The sequence below is a fragment of the Silurus aristotelis genome (assembly GCF_946808225.1).
Source record: "Silurus aristotelis genome assembly, chromosome: 17".
Taxonomy (NCBI): Eukaryota; Metazoa; Chordata; class Actinopteri; order Siluriformes; family Siluridae; genus Silurus; species Silurus aristotelis.
Window position 1 is genome coordinate 6,514,722 of NC_139590.1, and position 25,418 is coordinate 6,540,139.

At 38.2% G+C, this 25,418-nt stretch overlaps 1 protein-coding gene across 1 annotated transcript in view; it reads right to left on the bottom strand.

Annotated features, from left to right (window-relative positions):
• Window positions 1-1,299: 1,299 nt before the first annotated feature.
• The window catches only part of kcnh4a (potassium voltage-gated channel, subfamily H (eag-related), member 4a), a 52,422-nt gene continuing 28,303 nt past the window's right edge, over window positions 1,300-25,418 (bottom strand). Inside the window, exons 5-16 of the mRNA XM_083567322.1 lie at window positions 24,115-24,376; window positions 22,123-22,280; window positions 19,786-19,993; window positions 18,005-18,199; window positions 17,611-17,810; window positions 15,802-16,051; window positions 13,418-13,617; window positions 12,862-12,900; window positions 11,202-11,554; window positions 7,357-7,442; window positions 7,181-7,257; window positions 1,300-4,193 (exon numbers count right to left, since the gene is read on the bottom strand). Of these exons, the coding sequence (XP_083423448.1) occupies window positions 3,390-4,193; window positions 7,181-7,257; window positions 7,357-7,442; window positions 11,202-11,554; window positions 12,862-12,900; window positions 13,418-13,617; window positions 15,802-16,051; window positions 17,611-17,810; window positions 18,005-18,199; window positions 19,786-19,993; window positions 22,123-22,280; window positions 24,115-24,376 (2,832 nt within the window). The 3' untranslated portion in view covers window positions 1,300-3,389. The remainder of the gene's footprint in view (window positions 4,194-7,180; window positions 7,258-7,356; window positions 7,443-11,201; window positions 11,555-12,861; window positions 12,901-13,417; window positions 13,618-15,801; window positions 16,052-17,610; window positions 17,811-18,004; window positions 18,200-19,785; window positions 19,994-22,122; window positions 22,281-24,114; window positions 24,377-25,418) is intronic.

The window sequence follows — 25,418 nt, forward strand, 5'->3', positions numbered from 1 at the left end:
ACAGCCAAAAAAACCTGTGCACTAACTGTTTTTCATTAGAAAGTGTAAAGGATAATACCGGAACATTTATTCACCAACCTCAAAAAAAAAGTTTTAATCAATAAGCTACTCAAAGCTAATAATAGCAAGTCATAAATATTCCCCTCTGAACAACCGAAGCAATGAAAGAAAGCAACGAGAGAAAAAAAGAAAGCAACGAGAGAAAAAAAAATAAAAGGAAATATCTTGAGAGTAGAATCATGCAGTGTGGTAATTTAATTACCACAGCATTCCAGTACCGGCTTATCTGTAGTACATTTAGTTTCTAGGTTCTACAAAAGAAACTCAAGCGGCATATCCACGTTAGAAAAAATAGCATGCGTTCCAGAAAATATTTTTAAATCAGACCCACGAGAAACTCCCACCACAATCTCAATGGCACCAGCTGTCCAGAATAAGAATTCATTTGATGAATACATTTGTACTATTTAATTCGGGAAATAGGTTTTTATGTATATAAATGACTTCCATTTTGACTTCCAAAATAGTAGCTGTCAGAGCTTGAATAATGTTTGCTAGCTAGCTTGCAACCTGTGTAATTAGCGAATCATCTACTTTTTTCTGTTTTGTGTGTTTCCAAACCAGTGCAGAGGTTTTTTTTGGTCTGCTAACACTTTTTCAATCCTCATCCAAACAATTAAATATTGTAACTTTCAGTCTTAAAGTTTAGGATTATGCTTGATCTGGAGCCTATCCTGGGAATTCTGGCACTGAGGTGGGAATAGATCCTGAATGGGACACCAAGAGTAGCCAATCCTTACACAGCATATTCCTGGAACACCAGAGGATGGAAACCAGAGAACCCAGAGGAAACTGGAAAACTTGAATCAAAGACACCAAAATCACATAGATACCCTGATAATGTGCGCAAAACAAACTCGGGATCGAACTCCCAGTGCACAATCTGACCCTCCACTTCAGTACTTTAAAATATTCATCAGATGGAGGAAAATTATGCGGAAATATTTGGTTCAAATGAAGAGAGGTGCAATTGTGTATTGTATGAGGAAGTGAGGTGTGTCAGAGAAGCATGTGAGGTTGGTTCAGGACATGTATGAGGACAGTGTGATAGCAGTGAAGTGTGCAGTAGGAACAACAGACTGGTTCATAGAGGAGGTTGGACTGCATCAAGGATCGGCTCTGAGCCCTTTCTTGTTTACAGAGGTAATGGACAGGTTGACGGACGAGGTCAGACAGGAGTCTCCGTGGACTATGATGTTTGCGGATGATATTGTGATTTGTGGTTCGAGAAGAGCCTGGAGAGGTGGAGGTACACGCTGGAGAGAAGGGAAATGAAAGTCAGTAGGAGTAAGACAGAGTACATGTGTGTGAATGAGAGGGAGGGCAGTGGAGTGGTGCGATTGCAGGGAGAAGAGGTGGAGAAGGTGGAGGAGTTCAGATACCTGGAGTCAACAGTGCAAAGTAATGGAGATTGTGTTAAAGAAGTGAAGAAAAGAGTGCAGGCAGGCTGGAGTGGGTGGAAAAGAGTGGCAGGAGTGATTTGTGATAGAAGAGTATCTGCAAGTGTAAAAGGGAAAGTTTATAGGACTGTGGTGAGACCTGCGATGTTGTATTGTTTAGACAGTGGAATTGACTAAAAGACAGGAGGTTGAGCTGGAGGTAGCAGAGCTGAAGATGTTAAGATTTTTATAGGGAGTGAGAAGGATGGACAGGATTAGAAATTAGCTTATTCGAGGGACAGCGCATGTAGGACGTTCTGGGGACAAAGTGAGAGAAGAAGACCCCCAAGAAGAAAGGAAAAGATCAAGGAGGAGGTTTATGGATGTGGTGAGGGAAGACATGCAGGTTGTTGGTTTGATAGAGGAAGATGTAGAGGACAGAGTAGTATGGAGACGGATGATCCGCTGTGGTGACCCCAAATGGGAGAAACCAAAAGAAGAAAAAGAAATGAAGAGAGGTGCATGAATTACTTGTAAATCTTGCTCACAAGGGTTGTTACTACAAATAGAATGAACTTGGTGTCCTATTTGCAAAGTGCTCCTAAATGTTATCCTAATTTCATGTAACCTACTTTTAAATGGTGTTTAATACTTTTGCTATTAGACTCATTCAAGGCCAAAATGCTTTCAAGATCTTTTTATCTAAGACACTTGGTAAAGTTTTACATTCAGTATATTTGAGCTCATGCATCAAGAAACAGCTTTACCTCCCCTTTCTATGTGGGGCACATTGCATGCACATTTCACATTACTCCTCTTTCCTACAGCAATACCCAGGCACTGCCATTTGTACACTAATGAGTGAGCTTTTTAGACAAATGAGAACTCATGTGAGATGAGGACTCCCAGGGATTCCTTAACTCGTTGGCCTTTTTTTCCCACCTGGAATGAGTTCAGGCCCCTTTGAGAGATCTGGGACATTAATATTTACATTTACATTTATAGCATTTGGCAGATGCCCTTATCAAGAGCGACTTACAACTGAGCAGTTGAGGTTTAATGTCCTTGCGCAAGGGCCCATCAGTGGTAGTGCTTTGCTTAGAATTTTTGACGTTACAATCCAGAGTTCAATGCCTTAACCACTGAGCTACCAGTCCTTTATATGGGTACTCGATTATGTATATAATCGTCTTATTGTTGCTGCTAATCACTTATCTTGTTTCTCAGTGATGCAGCATGGATGCCCTGAATCAATGTTTACCTGGAATACTCATCAGAACCAAACCTTTTGGTGGAAGTAGTGCTTTGACCTGGAAAACTAGAGAAAAACTAGTTCAGTCATTGTCTTAAAAAAATCAGAAAAAACAGCCTCTAAAAAAACCGAACCCTGGCATTTTTCTGTTCCCTTTGACAGGTAACACTACTGGGATGCATCAACACTGACAACCTAGAGCCTCTTGGCGGAAGGAGCCTTCAAGGGGACTGGACTAAAACAATTTTAACTAATAAAAGGTGAATCTTTCTCAGGGACTAGAAATGTACCGAAAACATCCTCTTCATGCCATGCTTTTGGCAATGATTTTGGTTTTGGTTTGTTTGGCATACAAATCTCCCTACACATACTTTGCACTCAAAAGAATATCTAATTAAATTTCTATTGTGTTTGTATCCTATACATGTCATCATTTAAACATTTGTGTCTCGTTTAGTTTAAAAGCCCAAGTAGCACTTGTTCTTTGGTGAAGCTAGCTGTGATGGAGATCATGAGGTAATAGTGTGAACGCAAAGGCAAAAAAAAAGAAAAAAAGAAAGAAGAAGAAGCACATTTCTGGGCAGGCTGTAAACTCTTTGCAACACCACTGCTTTTTTTTTTTTTTTTTTGGAGGAACTGGCATGCAGTAAGTCTTTACATTGAAAAATCTGTGAAGGAAATATAGTAAGTACTGTGGTTTAGACCCCTGCAGGACCCAAACTCTCCATATCAGTCATTTCGGCAGTGGGATTCGGGATGTGTTCAGGCATGTGAACAGGGCTTGACCCAACCAGGTCATTCTGTCTAGGCCCTGTTGGCAAGTGTAAGGAGCTTGGGCTACAAATCCCAGCATGCAGAAGTGGACTGACAGCTGTAAAGGGCTGTGATTGGCCAGTTGGTGTAAGAGAGATGTGGATAGGTGTGGAACGTTGGCAGGTGAGGTCAGGGGTGGTCTGCAGGCTTAGAGAGGGGTGCGACTGACTGTGGCTGCCATGCGAACACAAAGATTGGCTTGGAGAGACTGTCTGAGAAGCCATCCTGCTTGGAGCCAAGCTGAGAAGACAGGGCACAGGACGGCTCACTGAGTGGCCCACATATTGTGCATTTGGTGTTGTCCTGGATGGCTGGTATGGGCTCGGCTGGCTCTCTAGTCCCACGGCGCAGAGTCTTTCCTGTTCAGGGCAGCACAATGGGTGAGAGCAGGAGCTATGTGGAGGACTGGGAGGTGGATGAAGATGCTCCATTTCCACTTCCTGTCCCAGGACAGAGCCTCTTCCGCAGCCACAGCTGGGAGTTGTGGCCATGTTTAAAGACATCCGAGGGGGCCAGTCAGAGGGAGATGCTGTTAGGCTGGTGTTGCTGGTTTGTGCGTGGAGGCTAAAAGAGGAATATGGTGAAAGGGCAGAAGGGAAATGCTGAAGGGTCAAATGGGTATGAAGGAAGTGCATCATCTCATGCAGACCTTTGGCCAGATTGGACACTTCTTGGTTTAAGCAGTTCATCTGAAACATAGGATACAAAGTTGATGCACTGATACTGGTTTGTTATTTAAGTCATTGTTAAATAATTTGAGTCTGTTCATTTGTTTGATTGATTGACTGACTGATTAATTGATTGATTGATTGATTGATTGATTGATTCATTCATTCATTCATTCATTCATTCATTCATTTATTATAATTTTTTTGTTTACCACAAATACCCTTAGTGCAAGAAACATTTTCCAGCTGACTAATCTGTTCCTATATCTTTATATTTAGAATAGCCTATGATCAGTTTTATCTTATACACTTATTTTTCCAACTTGCATTGCCTGGTTGCCATGGACCCTGATTACTGCATTGCCTTAAATACATTTTTGCCCACTAAGTGCATTAGTGATGTATTAAACACTTGTATATTTTATTGTTATCTTGTATATTTTCAGTTTAATGTTTCATCAATTTAAAAATAAATATTTAGTTTGAATACATTTTGTCATTTTCCCATTTTTACAACTGCAACTCAAGTGTCTGACATGAAAGGGGTGATGCTCCAGATCAGACTCTATCATTATTTTCAAAGGAGTAGTTTATATAATTTATAGCTAACTGTAAGGAAAATTGCTCAAAAAATGTTGAAAGACCCTTTTTCAAGTTCAGGTTCAAGTTTATTTCTATTACGCTTTTCACAATGAACATTGTCTTAACAGCAGCTTAACAGAATTTAAGAATTAAAATGAATGATGTGTATTTATTTCTGATGAACACGTGTCAAGAAAAAAAGGAAAAACTTCAACTGATAGGACCACCCCTCTAATACACCTTGTGAGATTTTAGTCAGAGATAAATCTTATTTCAGGGCCAGGAAAATAAGACACAACTCTGAAAAGACTTATACAGGTCTCAGCATTAAACATTGTGTATATCTTCTATACAGTTATATAATGTACATATAATGTACATATTGCATATTGTAAATACCATAAACCCCTTATTCTTTACACATATTGTGCCTGAAATACATCTGCAATAATATTTTATTTATATGTATGTCTATCTATCTATCTATCTATCTATCTATCTATCTATCTATCTATCTATCTATCTATCTATCTATCTATCTATCTATCTATCTATCTATCTATCTATCTATCTATCTATCTATCTATCTATCTATCTACAGTGAGGAAAATAAGTATTTGAACACCCTGCTATTTTGCAAGTTCTCCCACTTAGAAATCATGGAGGGGTCTGAAATTGTCATCGTAGGTGCATGTCCACTGTGAGAGACATAATCTAAAAAAAAAATCCAGAAATCACAATATATGATTTTTAAACTATTTATTTGTATGATACAGCTGCAAATAAGTATTTGAACACCTGTCTATCAGCTAGAATTCTGACCCTCAAAGACCTGTTAGTCTGCCTTTAAAATGTCCACCTCCACTACATTTATTATCCTAAATTAGATGCACCTGTTTGAGGTCATTAGCTGCATAAAGACACCTGTCCACCCCATACAATCAGTAAGAATCCAACTACTAACATGGCCAAGACTAAAGAGCTGTGCAAAGACACTAGAGACAAAATTGTACACCTCCACAAGGCTGGAAAGGGCTACGGGGAAATTGCCAAGCAGCTTGGTGAAAAAAGGTCCACTGTTGGAGCAATCATTAGAAAATGGAAGAAGCTAAACATGTCTGTCAATCTCCCTCGGACTGGGGCTCCATGCAAGATCTCACCTCGTGGGGTCTCAATGATCCTAAGGAAGGTGAGAAATCAGCCCAGAACTACACGGGAGGAGCTAGTCAATGACCTAAAAAGAGCTGGGACCACCGTTTCCAAGGTTACTGTTGGTAATACACTAAGACGTCATGGTTTGAAATCCTGCATGGCACGGAAGGTTCCCCTGCTTAAACCAGCACATGTCCAGGCACGTCTTAAGTTTGACAATTAACATTTGGATGATCCAGAGGAGTCATGGGAGAAAGTCATCTGGTCAGATGAGACCAAAATAGAACTTTTGGGTCATAATTCCACTAAACGTGTTTGGAGGAAGAAGAATGATGAGTACCATCCCAAGAACACCATCCCTACTGTGAAGCATGGGGGTGGTAGCATCATGCTTTGGGGGTGTTTTTCTGCACATGGGACAGGGCGACTGCACTGTATTAGGGAGAGGATGACCGGGGCCATGTATTGCGAGATTTTGGGGAACAACCTCCTTCCCTCAGTTAGAGCATTGAAGATGGGTCGAGGCTGGGTCTTCCAACATGACAACGACCCGAAGCACACAGCCAGGATAACCAAGGAGTGGCTCTGTAAGAAGCATATCAAGGTTCTGGCATGGCCCAGCCAGTCTCCAGACCTAAACCCAATAGAGAATCTTTGGAGGGAGCTCAAACTCCATGTTTCTCAGCGACAGGCCAGAAACCTGACTGATCTAGAGAAGATCTGTGTGGAGGAGTGGGCCAAAATCCCTCCTGCAGTGTGTGCAAACCTGGTGAAAAACTACAGGAAACGTTTGACCTCTGTAATTGCAAACAAAGGCTCCTGTACCAAATATTAACATTGACTTTCTCAGGTGTTCAAATACTTATTTGCAGCTGCATCATACAAATAAATAGTTAAAAAATCATGCAATGTGATTTCTGGATATTTTTTTTTTTTAGATTATGTCTCTCACAGTGGACATGCACCTACGATGACAATTTCAGACCCCTCCATGATTTCTAAGTGGGAGAACTTGCAAATCTATCTATCTATCTATCTATCTATCTATCTATCTATCTATCTATCTATCTATCTATCTATCTATCTATCTATCTATCTATCTATCTATCTATCTATCTATCTATCTATCTATCTAAACAAGTTTATTTTATAAACAGGTTGTAGGAGTAAATGTTTTTTTTTTTTTTATGTACACTAAATGTAAAATATAAAATGAAAACATTTATGTTCAGTAGCCCTGAAAAACGAGTGTAAAAGTGTGTGTCGTTGAATACCTCTGTATTGAGTTGGGAGATGCTTTGTCTAACTTCTTCCGTTTCAAGTAAAAGATTGGCATTGACCTGAAATGGATCTAAACAGCACAAACACTTATTACTAGGTAATACGTACAGTATTCACAACCAATTATCCACTTAAAATGGCAAGCGCTAAGCAAAAAAATGGCACTTACCCTTCCCTCTTCGATTCGACGTAACCTCACTGGGCTCCACGTTGAAGTGAAATGCCGGTTCATTGTCCTCGATACCATCCACAACCCTGCAAGACATCAGTATCAGACATAGTCTAACATTTAATTTAAATATGCTCTTTCCCACAAAGTCTCGATCTAAACACATATCTGTACAACCCATTGTGTTTTCCACATTCGTTAAAGCATGCTGACCTTTCAGGAAATGTCATTTGCATGATTAAAAGCAATCAAGTCAGTGAAAAAGGACTGTTTGATTGCAGCTTTTTAGACTATGTAAATATGTCAGATGTTTGTTTCATTTCATTGTAGAGACTAATATTTGAAAAGTAATATTAACATTACTGTTAAAAATTTTCGTAAATTCTTTTTTTTTTGTTTTACATAAGATGTGACCCTTTTTGACAATTAGAAATTCTGATTATTCCCGCAAAGGATCAGATGTGCAGACAGGACCTTATGTTTGATTGGGAGGTAGAGCTCAGCGGCTAAGATTTTGGACTGATTGAAAGGTCATATGAGGTGGCATCAAGATGTTTCGAGACTGTTGGGCCACAGATCCGGTCGCTTTCGCCAATTGCCCACCCTCACACGGCTTAAAACCTGGCAGTAGAACTTGCTATTGACGATCTGGACCCTGAGGATGAATTCTCGATGCAAAATGCCGCAAATTACATAAAAGACGACAAGGCCCTTAACCCTGAGCTGGTTAGTTTGTACAGGGTGGCGCAAGGAAACTGGACATTTTGGAACTAGGATTTGGTGACCGTTTAGAACCCCTTGCCATTAGTTATAATAAAGCAGTGGAGTGGTGCACACCGAGAGTTTACTGTAAGACCTTTTTAAGAACGGTGACAGTGTGTTACCAGTTAGGATGTCATGAGTGTGTTCCGTCTGCTTAGGCGATTACAACATGGGTGCATAATTGCGAAGAAACACCTTGGCATGGTGATGATGCATGTTTTGTCAAATGGACTGGCCAGAGCTCTTCACAGCTTGAACAGCCTCAATATTCTCTGTTGTCCAGGCTGTTCGAACACCACCTGGAGACTTCTTTTTTAAGGCTGAACCCGTTGGATCGAAATAAGCAGATGGGACACAATCATGACGTCCTAACTGGTGACGACTCTGAAATTCCATTGCCCCAGGTTCGCCCTTTCCCTGCACCACCCTGTATAAATGAGGTAACTGTAAGTCGCTCTGGATAAGTGCATCTGCCAAATGCTAGTAAATGTATTGCAAAAAGATTGATAACTTTATAGTCCATTTCTGGAAAACTGTCTTTGGCTTAACAATGACTAAACTGAAAAATCACAGCCCACTTACTGTCCACTCACCCTCACACTAAAACATGATTCAGTATTTCAAGTGTAGACAATGAAACAACAAATAAAAATAAAAAGACGCTTGTAGCAATGTCTTGATATAAAAAGTAATAAGGTGTTTTACCACTGATATTTCCTGTGATAATATTTCTAGTTTATATTTAAGGCGAGTTTTTTTTACTTTTTTAATTTCTTTGTAGTTTCTAGGTTTTGTTAACTATTATAACTGTCCCGTGATGCTGCATTATCTTCATGGATTCTCAAACTATTGCTGCCAATCTTTATCTGTGAAAAAAACTTTTGATAGTATATTAGTATAACTATTGATAGTAAAATTCTGTAATATCTTACTATACAGCTCGTTACTGTACTTAAGTAGCTTTTTCGCATATCTGTACGTGATTTTCAAATATTTCCATTCGGGAAGGCTTTTACTTTAACTTTAGTACAATATAACACAAGTCAAATGTTTTAGTTTCGACTCAATTACATTTTGTAAAATCAGTCGTTCCTTTTTATTTATAAGTGAATAAAAACGTAACTGTTCAAACACGCATCAATCCATCAATCAGGGTCGAGCGCACACTCTGTTTTTAAACTTGTTTTGATTGGCGCTTGGTGTATCTACTGATCACCAACATACAGTTCAGCGTCAGTTCAACAGCAAGCAGAACATTTTGAGAGGAATAAATAATCGAAGAAACTTCTGACTCGAACTTGCCACAACACCCGTGGCCTCATTTGTGCGTTTTTTTTTAAGTAGTTGAAAAGAAGATTTTGGGCTCATGATAATTTTAATAGATATCATTCAACGTTTTAGTAATGAATATCATTCTTTTAATAGACTGGTGTGTTAAGAGTAACATTGGAGTCTTTTCACATAAACTGAGGTAATTGAGCAACAGTCTTGTGATAAAAATGATAATAGGAACATTATAGCCATAATAAATCAAATAATACATTGAATTGTTTATTTAGATTTAAAAGTTCATAGCAAGGAGCTTGGGTGCTGGGAAAAGATGGACCGACCTGTTAGTGGGTTCAGGCGGAAAGTGTCCAGAACCATGAGAGTGTGGGTGAACCCCAGCGTGAGTACTGAAAATGAAAGTGCCGAGCTGAAAGTAAAAGTAAAATACTCTCTTTCTTCCAGCGTGGAACCAGTGAGATTTGTTACACTTAGTATAGCTCTACTTCTACTCAAGTCCATAGTTTGTGTACTTTGTCCACCACAGAGGTGGGAATTAATGAAGTCCAAATACTTTGCTACTGTTCATAAGTAGTTTTTTCTAGTATCAGGACTTTACTTCTCTATTTGTTTATAACTTTTAACTTTCACTCATTCAATTTTTTACACAAATATCTGTACCTATTACTTCTTACATTTTTAAAACAGGTTCGTTACTTTAGTTTTAATCTATTTGGTGACATGATCAATATTTTTCTTCTCACTGCGCACCGTTTTCAGCACATCAACCTATTTCCTATCATTGTGTGACTTTTTCAATCTACCACTGCTGTATCATTTCCTGGTTTACACACACCACAGATGTAGACTAGTTTACGAAGCAACCAGTGAGCAGGGCAGAAAGTAACAGGAAGTCTGAGGTTAATGTGGATGAGACAGAGGCGGTCAGCGAAGTAAACATGACTGAGAACAGAGACATTCCTGATCACCGTCATAAACCACTGTAAAAATGATTTTTAATCTGTAAACATTTGTGTTGAATGGCATTTTTTTCCTCATAACGCCGAAAATAACTTTAATTAACTTTAATTAAATAACTTTAATTAATAACTGTCTTTTTTTATCGTACAGATAAAGAAATACATCTTTAAAATATGTAGCGTCTACGACACTCATAATAACAGCGTCTACGACACTCATAATAACAACAAAACGCTTTTGTAAAATAAAGCAAACAGACAGGGGGCGCTCTCTGTTGTCTCTGTCATCTATCTTTACATACACAAATAAAACAACCTGAATCTCAGTGAATACTTGCATAACAAACATGATAAAAATATATAAATAGAAGGCTTGAAATGCCTACTTTTAAATAAACCAAATGACATATAAAGAATACAAATATTCTTTAATTATGCAATTCGTATTAAAGTTAGAAGAGGTACAGTTTCTTAGGTATCACCTCATTAACCGTCCGTGTGGAAATGTTTTTGCACTCCTGGCAATTATGCGATTAATCGCAATTAAATATTTGAATCGAATTGACAGCCCTTGCAGATAACTCAAAAAGCAACTTGCAGATAACTCATTCATACAACTGAGCAGGATTGGGACCCAGGAGTGGCTGGGATTTTAACTCCTGATCTTCAGATCCAAAGTCCAATGCCTTAACCACTAAGCGACCACTTCCCCTTCACTAGCTGACACTGATTCAACCATGCGCACCAAAATATTGAAATCAATGCAAGTTATTTGAGCAGTTTATGCTGTATTTTGTTTTGCAGTGTGATTATTAAGGGTGCAGTGATAGCCATTACCTGGGGCTCAGATCTAATGGACTGACGCATGTAAGCGAGGGAATGAGCAGCTTGGCCGGGCGGTTGACAGGGTCCATGTCGATCACAGGTGGACACAGCTCCTCGTTGGATGGTGGGTTTGGGGAGGGGCTCTGTCCTCTGTAGCCTTGGTTTGGAGAGCGGCAGAGGCGGAGCATGTTGAAATTCCGTAGCTCTTCCCCTAACATGGCACTCAGGGCAGAATGGTTTGAGTTCCCTTCCATGCTGGAGAGCAAAGGCTGCCTGCCAACTTCCTGTCCTGGATCGTCCTCTTCCTCTGCCTCGATGATAAAGGGTAGTTTTGGCTCAGGAGTAAGGAGGGATTCGGAACGACCCTGAAAGAGGGAGGAGAGACAAGAGAATTAGTGAAAGATAAGATCTCTTATGTTAGACATTCTTACAAAATTATATGAATAAAAAAAAAGCCCAGTTCAATATACTGTAAACAGATTACAGAACTGAAAAACAACTGACATTTAAAAGGGAAATAGCAAACACATTTTATCCTACAGTCCTGTTGAATTGTTTATTTTGATTGGTCAGTAGGTGTTGATCCATTTTCTTTAATTGCAGCTCTAGCAGTAGTTCTGGCTGTAATTCAAGTTACATGTTTATACTAATGTGAGTAAAAAAACGTTTTAAAAAAGTGTCCAGTAACAATTCATTATACAATGCAATTGTTGGTCAATTGCTATACAATACCAGGAATAATACACTTTGTGACATGCTGTTGTCAGATGGTAACTGTGACTCTGCATGTGTTTCGTTCTGCGTTTATTTCTATGTCATGTTTTTTCCCTCACTGTAGAGTGACAAGAGGCTGCATTCTGAATCGCTTTAAAGACAATTAAACATATTTATACATACACAATATGGACAAAAAGTTTTTACACACTTCACCATACAATTCATGTGATTTTTAAACCCCATTCCACCTTTAGTTTCCATTTTCCCATGTTATAATAACCTCAACTCTTCTGGGAAGATGTTTCACTAGAGTGTGCTTGTGGAGATTTGTGCTCATTCAGCCATATGGGTGTTTGTAAAGTCAGGCACTGATGTAGGTTGAGGAGGCCTGGAGTGTAAATAGTGCACCAGATAGCAAAGTACTCAAGATCTTCCACTTCTCACTCACAACCTATGTAAACCATATCTTCATGGAGCTAGCTTTGTGCACAGGTTTGGGTCTATTAGTTCAAATAGAGAGAAAATGTAATGCTAGTAGATAAAAAACATACTGTACACGTGGGTGCCTCCACATTTATAGTAACAGTTTTGGAAAAAAAACAAACATGGCTGGAGAAGGTCAGGTGTCCCGATAGTTTTGTCTATATAGTGCATATTTTGCTTATACTTTAGATTTGACAGAGCTATTTCTGAAAGTCTAATTTACACACAGTTAAGTTATTATCACAAGCATCTCCAGTATTAAATCCCAGAAGATTCAATGGTGGCAGTGGTGTCAAAATTTGTCACTTACCTGAGTGTAATTGTGTGAGCATTTGTATGTAGCTAGGAATATTTTGTATGAACGTGTGTAACTGTGAATACACATGTGTGAGCTAGTGTGTGTGTGTGTGTGTGTATGTGTGTGCATCTGTGTGTTGTAAACATGCAAAGAATGTGCCTGTGCTAATAGTACCTGTGAAATTCTCGGAGAGCGAGGAAATCGAGTCTGACCCTGAGGGAAGAATAGACAAGAGATGATGGAAACAAATTAGTCCTCGAAGCACTGTAAAGATTTAAAAGCATTTTGTACTGAACATTAACTAAAACAGGGACTAAATGAGACACAATGTGACAGTTGCATTAAAATTGTAATTTTAGTAAACCTGCTTTGAATAGATTGGTATATATTTAGTTATTAATTAGCTTTAATTATTTAACACTAAAGACTTTTTTCTATATAAAAATGGTTGCTATATCTGTGTCAGTGGTTTTCTTTGTTTCCTTGCTGGATAATTTGAAGTGTGAATAGGCCCATTGAGGCACAATGAATTACGTATTACCATCTGGTGAACCTCTGAGACCACGAGACTCCTGTATGTGGTCTGCATGTCATCTTATTACAATTACAGCCCATTAAAAAAAACTATTGGATTCACCTCCCAAAAAAACATGCAGTAGTTTTTAATCATTATTTTCTATATGGTCACTTTAAATAACTTTAAAATACAATGTCTCTGTGGCGATCTCACCTCTCTGAGGTTGTATGTGAGGTTGTGATGAATGTCCTCATTGAAGCGGTTGCCGTATTCGGGGTAGAGCTCGAGGACCTCACGAAGTGCTCTGATACTGATGTATTGCAAGTCGCAATAGGTCAGAGCTTTTACATCTGCATTAGCCTTGATCACCTGATCGCGCCCTGGCAGGTCTGCTCCAATCAGATCTCCCTTACCTGCACACAACAACCAAAGACATCAAATGAGAGCGTTCTTATAATCTTAAATTATATAACATTTAATTCCAAATCAACAACAGTACAAATTGGGAAACTGCTATGTTCTTGCTAACAGTGGGATACTTCTTCTTGAGTGGTGATATATAAACAAATGCTAGCTTTAAAATACTTAGCTGGGTACCTCTAGAGAATGGTTGGTTAACCACTGCTAACTAAATAGCCAACTTTATAAATAGCTTAATAGCTAAATATCTGGTTTAATAGCTACCAGGTAAAATATGACAATTACTATAGCAGCTTTTCTCTTAATAATACAAAAGAAAAAACTTTTTAAGCATTGACACATGCATTATACAATGAGGCTGAGAAAACCTGTTTGGAAAATGGCTTTACATGTGCCTTCGAGAACTCTTACCAACAATTAGACGAAGCAGCAAATGCAGTAGTACTGACCAGCTGAAAACCCCATGGGAACTCATTATATATAAAAGACGAACAGCAAAGGCACTCTTGACCTTTCCTTGTAGCCACACATCAGCATAAATAAATACATAAACAAACACAGGTCATGCATGGTATAAAGCCAACACCACTGCCTACAGCACTATAACAAGACAAGTATTTATGTAACCTGGTTAGAGATAAATTCTAACAATTAATCATAAATTGCCACATGCTCAAAAGTCTAGGGTTATCTTGACAACTTTTGGTAATAAATACTTCATATTCTTTTCTTCTAGGGCTGTACTTATGTACATGGGCAAATGAGAAGCTTGTGCCATTACCTGCTAAACTGCTAGATCTCTTTTAAATAATGTATTAAATGAGCTATCAGTGCAGGAATTATATATAGCCTATGCAATCTAAATGGCATAATAACCATGTATTGTATTTAGGGGCCTTTTGTAAATTTGCCTTTGGTGGCCTATTTTAGTTACACCACCGCTATACCTCCATCATAACTACACTACATGGACAAAAATTGTGGACACCTGATTCGCATGTGCTTTCTGGACATCCCAGTCCACATTTACTCATCATGTGCATCATCGCCACTGTTCTGGGAAGATGTGCCACTAGATTTTGGGTGTGGTTGTGGAGTTTTGTGCTCATTCAGCCACAAGGGTGTTAGTAAAGGCAGATACTGGTGGGTGAGGCGACGAGTCCTGGGGTGCAGTCAGCGTTCACATTCATCATATTCAATAGGGTTGAGGTCAGAGCTCTAAAGCAGGCCACTCATGGTCTTCCATTCCAACCCTTGTAAACCATATCTTGATAAAGCTGGCTTTGCACACAGGGGTATTGTCATGATGAAATAGGTCTGGATCTCCTAGTTCACATCCAAAGATGTCCTAGGTGTGCCTAAAACTTTGTATAACATCTTGGGAAAGAACCAAATATGGCTGGAAAAGTTAGGTGTTCCAATACTTTTGCCTCCAAAGAATACCATTACTTGAAGACTACATCCTCTAGGAATTTTTATTTTCAGAATCCATCACCAACAGCTACACCAACTTCATATCTATTCCATTTAGTGATTTTCCAAGCATGTTTTTAACTTTCAAGCCTTTGCAATGTTTTTAGTCTGCTCATTTGCTTACTATTTTTGCCTGTTTCCTCCTCTGCCTTTTTAAAATAAAATCTGCACAGGTGGTCATTAACACCCTAAATGGTCTTTACAGACACCTAAATCACACATTTATAAAGTAAAAGTAGTCTGTTGTGACAGAAGACAAAATTAGCCCAGACAATGAGAACCTGGCAACCCTATTAGCTGGGTTATTAACTAGACTGGACCATTGTGTCAATCTGAAATACAACATTCAAGCTGGGATGATTTTTAATGAGTTGGATGTGCTGCCATCTCCACTGACTTTAGACTGCACTCAAACTGCCATGCCTGATACACTCATACCAGCATTGCGCCCACACACGCACACACACACACACACACACACACACACACACACACACACACACACACACACACACACACACACACACACACACACACACATACATCGATGCGTATCATTTCTGTGAATATTCCAAAATCCAAATAATATCTCATCAATGCATATGGACAGGGTATATATAGATGATTATATGGCAACCGAGCACATTCATTCTACATTAATAGAAACAATGGTAGTAATAAGATCCTTGTTACATAGAACTTACCCAATATGGCAAGCACCATCCCATCCTTAAGCACCTCTAGGGATCCGGAGCAAACGAAATGATGAGCATGTAGGGCATCTCCATGCCGAATAAGATATTCCCCCGGAGCGCAGAAAGAAGTCTTGATGTGCAGAGAGAGCGAGCGCAGGCACCCTCTACTGGCGGAGGAGAAGACGGGCAGCTGCAATATGTCCTTGTTGAGGTGCATTGCGATGTCCGCCCGTAACTCATCTGGGAAGTCGTGCAGTAGCTGAAAGGGATGATTCATGCAGAGTGAATGGCTCATAATAACTGATAACCAGACAGAACACCATCATCATCAGTAGCAACAGCTCAAATTTCTTTCTGGAATAGGATCATTCCCTTTTCTTAGATAAAAATCATTTCCTTTCTCAAATAGGATAATTTTCTTACAGAGAAAAATAAAAGAATTGACTTCTGCTAGCACAAAGAAGTAAGGAGACATATATAGCTCACAATATATCTATAATCAAGCCACATGTCTACTTCTAATTAAACACTGTGTGAACCTGAAGGCGTTGCTCCACTTTAAACGTGAACTTAAATCAAGCTAACAGTAGCGAGGCACCATGCTAGCAACAGTTGTCAGGAGACACAGAGTTCCTGCGAACTGTCTGAAGTGTGTTTGCTGTTTTTCCCCCAATCACTGAATAAATTAGTGTTTGCATAAGTGTAAATGAGAGTCACTAAGTACCCCCGCCTCCCTTTCATCGCTATTTTTCCATGATAGCTAATTATCCGCCATCTTCGGGCTAAGCACTGAGACAGCCTAACAAAAGGCGCTTTTGGGTGAAGACGGGTTTGAGTGGTAATTAGCTTAGTGATGGAGCTACGACCCATATTTCACATGATATTTCTAAAACAAAATGTGCCAACATGGCACCTACTTAGTCAGTGCAAGAGTGTTCACACATAATCAGATATGCTAGAAGGGGAACAGGGCAGTATTAGTGTGGGGGGGATTAATACTCAAAAAATTCTTTTTACAGTACTGAAACAAATGTTTGGACAATTTATTAATTGCTTTGCTTCGCAGTGAGATGTCACCTAGTAGCTTCTTATGCTTAGCTAATCCTTAAGGATCACTAGGTTGTCCTTAGTTTGTATAACGTTTTCCCCAAGAAGGATTAAATACAAGTACATGATTTTGGTGATTGTTGATAAGGAAACTAGTACTGATACAGAAATGATTAACCTGTTAAAGATATATAGTATATACATTATAATAGTGCTTACATGAGTGCCTACTCCACTTTTGAACATTAGCTAGTTGACTGCAGTGGAGACTAAGAGGGTGCCTCTGTTCAACTATAAGTAAAATATGCTTTGTGTTTTTTATTGCATTAGTATCCCCTGTTCTCAATCCCCAATATTGGCTAATTGTCTAAAAACAGTATGAACAGTATGTATCTGTATAGTTTTCCTGCTAGCCTCCAGCATTGCTGTATACTGCCAGTGCTGAGATTTATGTTTTGCAGGTTCTGTCGTTTTGGTTTTATGACAGAAAAATGCTGTAGTTCGAAAATATCCTCTCTTGATATTTTCACAGTGCACAGTTTGCAATCTGTTTGGCTTTGGCTATCATCATTAGTCATGAAATATGTCCAGATTGCTGTCATGTCATGTGCTCATTAGCACAACAGTGTGCACTAAGCTTATGGCTCAGAGTATCACCTGATATACTGGTATCAGGGCTTTAATTTATAAGCCAGATTGATAACCATTATTGAACTATCAATGTAACATCCCTAGGTGTGATTAATTGACTAAGTCTCTTCATCATCTCACCTCATTTGCATTGATGCCATTGGTGACTGACCAAGTGGTTTGGAAGTACTCCAACATACGCTGCTTTAACTGCTGAGGCAGACGATGCACACGAACGAAGTCCTTGAGATCGTTCATGCGAGTGTGGTAGAGGGAGCGGCGCGAATACATGCGCTGAATGATGGCTGTCACGTTGCCGAACACCACAGCGTGCATCAAAGCTGTGAGAAGCGAAGTGAGAGAATTCACTGTTAATGCAAGATGGCATATGAATCACACAAAGGTGTATAATGAGGTGATATTGTATTGTAAGGCACCAATCACAGACAGACATCTGGTTTGAAAATTGTCTAACAGCTGGTTGCTTGTAATTAGAATTTTTAAGCAAAGAAACAATTTTGGATCCTGTACACACCCCCGATGAGCATGGTGCAGATGGAGAAGATCTTCTCGGCATCAGTGTTGGCACAGACGTTGCCGAAACCCACACTGGTCAGACTGCTAAGAGTGAAGTAGAGCGAGGCGATGTAGGCACTGCGCAAGGAAGGCCCGCCAAATGTGCCATTTGTGTAAGGAGTCTCCAAGCGCTTCCCCAGCTCCTGCAGCCAGCCTGAGAGTGAGTCAGACCAATGAAAATGTGGGGGAAATAGACTTAAGCAATGTTCTACATATTTGCATTAATATAGATGACTTTTTTTTCATCTTATCTTCTATTTTGCACAAATACAGTATTTTAAAAATGAGTGTTATATGGTATTATGAAATCAGTGAAATACTTACAATACTGTATTTAAATAGATTTTCCTGGTATCAGTACTTTACTTCACTTTTTTTTTTTCACTATTTACTCATTACATTCCTTACACAAGTATCTGTACTTTCTACTTCTTACATTTTCAAAACAGACTCGTTACTTTAGTTTTAATCAATTCGGTGACATGATCAATATTTTTTCTTCTCATTGCGTGCTATTTTCAGCCCATCAACTCATTTCTTGTCATTGCGCGGCATTTTCAACCTACCGCTGGTGTATTTTTCCTGGCTCTCACTCACCACAGACACAGGCTAGTTTACTAAGCTAACAATGGGAAGGCAGAAAGCAACAAGGGGTTAACGTGGATGAGACAGAGGGAGTCAAAGATGTAAACATGACTGAGAACTGATTAATTTCTGATCACCTGATCATCATCATCTTTTCTCTACTACGGTGGTGGTTCAGCCTGTATACATTCATTAGGTAACACACAAGATCTTACTTTCCAAACCACATAAACCATATCTTCATGGAGCTCACTTTGTACACAGGGGCATTGCCATGCTGGAACAGATTTGGATTTCCAAGTTCACGTGAAGCAACATTTTAGTATAGCGCATCTGAAGACGTCCTGTACAATTGAGTTTCTCTAGCTTTGTGGTAACAGTTCGGAGAAGAACCACATATAGCAGGAAAGGTCAGGTGTCCCAATACTTTTGTCCATAAAATTTATGTAATATGAAAAAAAGTATTTCCATATAGTTGGCTGATTCTTATCTAATTATAAAAGCTTAGGCCAAATTTGGAGAATCTTGTGTTTCTTTAGTACAGCCAAATATATGACACTAAATTTGTAGCAGAAGGGATAGAAATACTTAAGTCTTATTAAATATATTATTACATTTTGCCTGGCAAAGTAATGGCTACTAAGAATGATGCTGAATTTGGGAAACAGCTGGATGCAGGTAAGCTACGAAGCTAATATCAGGGCCTGATCAGCAAACATCACAGCAAAACTAAACTACAACAGCTTTTTTACATTAAATGCCTTCAAGTTCCAACTTATTTTGAATTAGTTATAAATCTACAGTATATCTAATTTACAGTATGTTTTATTTTCTATATTTGATATTAAATTTATTTAATATATTCTATTTATTTATAGGTTTATATAGGTTTTATTCATGTAAAACATTGTGTACAACCTTTGTTACATTGTCTTGTCTTACATAAAAACCTGTAAAAACTCATAAAAAAAAAAAGGAAAAACACAACAGCAAAGGTAAAAACAGCAGCAAAACCATTAACAGATTTTAGGTTTATAATTGATCAGGACATGCTTTTTCATAATTGGAATTGCATTTAGTCAGAGCTGTGTTTGCAAGTTTGCTGTTGTGGGTTTCATTTCTGCCACAAACATGCGGTCACATGCACTTGCTTACCAATGTCCCAGGTAACTGGGTCGTTGCTGTTGAGCTCTTGGCGTCCGATGACGTACCAGACACAAGCGAGCCAATGTGCAAGCAGAGCAAATACGGACATGAGGAGTGTGAGCACCACGGCGCTGTACTGCGAGTAACGATCCACCTTCTGCAGCAGACGCAGCAAACGCAGCAGACGCACCGTCTTCAGCAGGTGCACTAAGGAGGTCTGCAAAAGCAGCAAAATAGTTCACTATAATACATTCATATAACTGAGCGTATGGTAATAAGGGCCTTGCTCAGGGGCCCAGAACTAACAGCTTTCTGTGGCTTGAACTTACAACCTTCAAATTCAAAGTCCAATTCCTTAACCACTGAGCAACCACCTCCCCAACTCATACAATAAGAAAAATCACTGCAGTAACTTGACCACCTTTTAGCTTAACCTTAAGCAAATATAATTTTTCATACAAGATGGTTGGACAACTTTGTATGAACATATTCCACCCTCATACACCATATGGACAAAAGTTTGTGGACACCTGACTATAATATTTGTACGTGCTTTTTGAAAATCCTATTCCACATTTAGTCCCCATTTACCATGTAGGGCGAAGAAGCCTAGGGTGCAGTCAGTGTTCCAATTAATCCAAGTTGTGTTCAATCGGGTTAAGATCAGAAATTTAGAGCAGGCCACTCAAGATCAATAACTCCAACTCATGTAAACCATATCTTCATGAACCTGGCTTTGTGCATAGGGGCATTGTCAAGTGAAGGAAAAAATTTAATGCAACCCCCATACAACTTTGTGGTATAATTTTGGAGAAGAACCACATATGGCTAAGAAAGTCGTGTTCCAATACGTTTGTCCATATACAGAATTGACTTCTGATCATTCTACATTTCTTCATATACAGAAGAAAAAAGAAATAATGCATTTGTTAATCCATTACCTCAGGCAGAAAATACAGCAAGGTTACACAGACTATAATTCCCACTCAGAAGCATGGTTCTATCCCCTCTATGCTTTAGAAGATAAGAAATTAAGCACAGTATTAGATTTAAGACTTTTCTAATAATAATTAGTATTACAGTAAATTATGAAAACTGCAAGCTTTTTACACAAAAAACATTTTCTTTTCTATTTTTTAGCTATTCTTTATCTACTTTGTCTTCTGTCTATATGTTATAATTAAAACACATCCCAGTGTAGTGATTAAAGACCGTACAATCTAGTTTACTCTGAATTCAATTAAAGTTAATTGCATTTGTTCGAAATATTAAACGAAAATATTCCTCACATAAAATCATGACACTGAAAATACAATGATATGGCAATCTCTCATCTTGCAATGATAAAAACATGAGAGAATCTAACAATGTTTTGTTTTCACACAGTTTAAGCAGCTCACATATTCTGTGGTGAAATTGTATATGAGCTGTATATGTATGTGTCTGAAGGTTATATACAGTAAATATATATATAACCTTGAGAGAGGGATTTTACACCTTGACATAGATGGCCTCCTTCACTCGTCTCTCAAACCAAGTTTTCTCTGTCCAACATGTGTACCTTTTCTTTGATAAAAGTAAGGACACACTTTCGAAGACTTTATAGCATAAAGGACACACTTTTAAAGACACTCTGACATAAATGTTGGGAAATGAATTAAACAATTAAACAACCTATGTAGACGTCTGCTGAAATTACATTCGGATTCTGTTTTATTTCTACCTCAATACATGGGAATAAGATACAGTTCCTTATCAGGTTAATCACACTTTCATTACACTACAGATTCAGTATGCAGGACGCGTTGAAATAAGTGAATGATTATAGACAGAAATGATGTTTTACACCCTCAGCATGCACCCTGACATGTCACGTCACACAATCTCTGCACCTCATTCACATTCACTGTAAATAGCACTCACTGTTATTATTGTCTCATTGTCTTGTGTTGTTTGGAATAAATGCTGGCATACATGCATTGTATGTATCATCCTATTTAGATTTGTGTTACATGATCTTGTGTTCAATTATATACTTTTATGGAGCACCTTACTGTATTGTATATGGCTTAAATGACAATGAAAGCTATTTTTTTCTTGTTCATATATTTTTTCCTTTGGCTTTGTTCTGCAAACTTGTAGGATAAAAATATCTGCACTTCCATACGCTTTAGTTGCACAACAATAAGAATAATTACAATTAAAATATTAATTATCACCGCATAATGTCAGTTACAATTAGTCATATCACTTGTATTATGTATAGTTGTATAATCTTTTATTATATAACAGAATATGTGGTTTAATTGTATACTTGTAATGAGTGCACTGTGTGCACCGGCTCACCACTGAGATGTTGAAGGCATAGAGCAGGTCAAAGGGCAGAGCAGCGATAAGGTCCAGGATGAACCAGGTGGCGGAATAATGCAGACAGATGGAGCGTCCATCGTACACCACCTGACCGGCCGGGCCAACGTAAGTGGTTCGGAAATTCAAGATGATATCTGTCGTGGATGAGGCATTACGTTAGGAGTACACTGTTAAAAGTGCTGTTAACACCAGCTGGTCCATATTATATACATTATCATACATAAATATTACTCCAATAAAAGTTACAATTCCATCTTTATAATTTAACTTGAATAAAAGTACAAAAGTATTTGACTTTAAATCTACTTAAGTATCCAAAGTACTATGATTTATTATGCCAATAATGTCTTGCTTAATCAACTCTGTAAAAGGACTCTAATGTTACTCTTAGCACACTAATCTATTAATTGAATGATATTATTTAGTCAAACACTGATTGATATTTATTTAAATTACCATGCAACCGAAACCTTAAAAAAACAATTTCAATTAGAACCAAATGAAATAACAGGATTTAAGAGCAAGCAGATTCAGTTTAAGGTTTATTTGTATTATTCCTCTCAAAATGTTCTGTTTGCTGTTGAACTGATGCTGAACTGTATGTTGGGGCTCAGTAGATACACCAAGCGCCAATCGAAATAAATAAAAAAATTGACTTTAAAATAAAGTTAAAATAAAAGTCTTCCCAAAATGGAAATACTTCAGTAAAGTACAGATACGTGAAAAAGCTACTCAAGTACAGAAACTCGTAGAATGCATCACTGCTGTCTGACGTTTTGCAATTTGTTTCACTTCCGCTACACATTTCATACAGTGTATATCAATAACATTGCAGATTCATTGTTTGGTCAGCATCTATACTTATTATATAACTTAATTTGTATATTTTATATTATATATATTTGTATATTTTATTTGTATAAAATTTCTCATATTTCATTTGACTTTAACCTTTACTCAAATGTTATTGTGAGCAACTGCAACCTACCAATTCTGATTCTGGGTCTTTTCCTATTCATAATTTTTTCTATTTGTAATTTTTCTAACAGAATAAAAATTATAATTGATTGAAATTAAAGTATAAAGTAAAGTATGAGAACTATATTTGAATAATTGATGCAATTCAGTTTTCCATTCTCCTGCACATCATACCTTTCATCACACCTTTTTAGCATTATAGAGAGATGGATTGTGGATTAAATATATGTTATTGTCTATGAATGATAGATTTGGCAACGTCTGGGCTTACTTTGTAATATATTAATCCTGAGTAATGTTTGGAGGAAAGTCTCACATGTTTTTTGCACCCCTGCTTGAGGTCATAAACTATGGTAATAAATACAGTGGTTAAACAAAATTCTAGGCAGGTGGAGAGAAGTTATGACCCTGAAATTGTCTGTTAATGCTAAAGTCATTTCTAAATACAGGTTAAATAACTACAATAATGTGCTCTTGGCATATATCAACTACCATCAATTATTATCAAGGGGAGACAGAGAGAGACAGAGAGTGAGACAAAGAGAAAGACAGAATACAATTAGATCAACTGAAATCCAGTGAGAAATCCCTGTCTTCTTTGTCCTCAATATCTTCAGTGTATGTGGTCTTTCTTTGAGCAGGGCTTATTAATACATTTATCTGGGTTTCCTGTGTGTATATGTGTGTGTGTGTGTGTGTGAGAGAGAGAGAGAGATGAATTGTGAGGGAAGGACTTTAAACGCAATCATCGCCTTTTCTTCACCCCATTTACACGTTTAAGCACAACACAGCTCCACAAACACACTTTTAATGAGTGCAAGACAAGACTAAAAGTGTGCGACTAAAACCAGAGGAGAAGTTTGGATGGACACTAATTGCTATGTGTGCATGGTTAAGATCATTTCCAAGGGTTGTTGCCATGGTAATACATGTCAGGATGTATTCCCCCCCAACACCTCCACTCTGCAAGCACACACAAACACCACTCACCGAGGATGAAGAGCATCTCCACCGCTATGTCGCTGACGATAGTGCTTCGATAGGAGGAGTCACACTCCGGGTCGTCGTGGTTACTGTCATCGGGGGAGGAGAAGCACACGTTGTATGGGACGGTGACGGCCACGTAGAATGTCGCTAGAAGGATTAACCAGTCCCACAATGCTTTAGAGACACTGTAATGAAGCAGGATGAAGCGGGACTTCTGGACGGATGCAACTTTATATTCAGGGAGAGAGGGCTTCGGGAAAACATTCTGTTCAAACACAAGATGTTTTTGTTTATTATAAATTTGTACACCTGTTTTTTTTATATAAAACATATCAGTCCCTATTCTCCTGTACCACAAACACATTCTTATATATGTAAAGTATTGTTTTGCCCATACTTTCAGATAGTAACATGACACAGGTTTGATGTAACATCATCACAAGTTGTTTTTTGGCGTCAAATCTCAGCAAATCAGCTTCTCTCACTTCCGAAGGATTTTATACCTACTTTTATATATACTTTGAGTCATTGTTTTGTTGAATGGTAAAGTCGGTTACAGTTAACTGCAGGTGGGATGTAGTTGCATTGTGTTGAAGTATGGAATTGTAGCCATGTTGGTTTGTTTTCCTTTCACCTGGAATAAGTCTCCCACATTCCCTGCTCCAAAACAACCCCAAACCATTATGCTTCCACCTTCATGTTTGACTGTGGGAGTGAGGCAGTCTGCTAACATCTCTCCAGTTTTCCATCTTACCTAAGTTCTTCAGTTAGAGACAAAAATGTTACACAATTCTAGTGTGTTTTTGCCTTTTATCTAGTTTGTTGCATATAAACAAAAAGAACATCCATGTGTCTTGAAAGCAATAAAAAAAAACTAGGTGTTTAAACACTTCTGACAGACACTGTAAATACAATATATTCTTTTATTGCATTATTTATAAGCTGTGTTTTTTTGTCTTATCTTTATGTCCTGCTTGAATTACGGTTGTAGGATTCGCAAATTTCACTGTAGTGTTTGTATATTGGAAATGTCTGAGTTCAAATCTTGTCTAAAGCCTTGATCTGTTGTCTGTGGTAATAAGAGGTAGTAATATTGGCGAAACTTTGTACCAAAGTGCATTTGACAGAATAAGTCAAGTCAAGTGTCTATCTATAGAGCTTTCCACAACGGACATTTTCTCACAGCAGCTTTACAGAATTTATGAGTTAAGGTGAGCGATGTGTATTAATCCCTGATGAGCAAGCTATGGCGACTGTGGTAAGGAAAAATAGAACGATAGCATTGTGATAATATCTGGCCATGAACA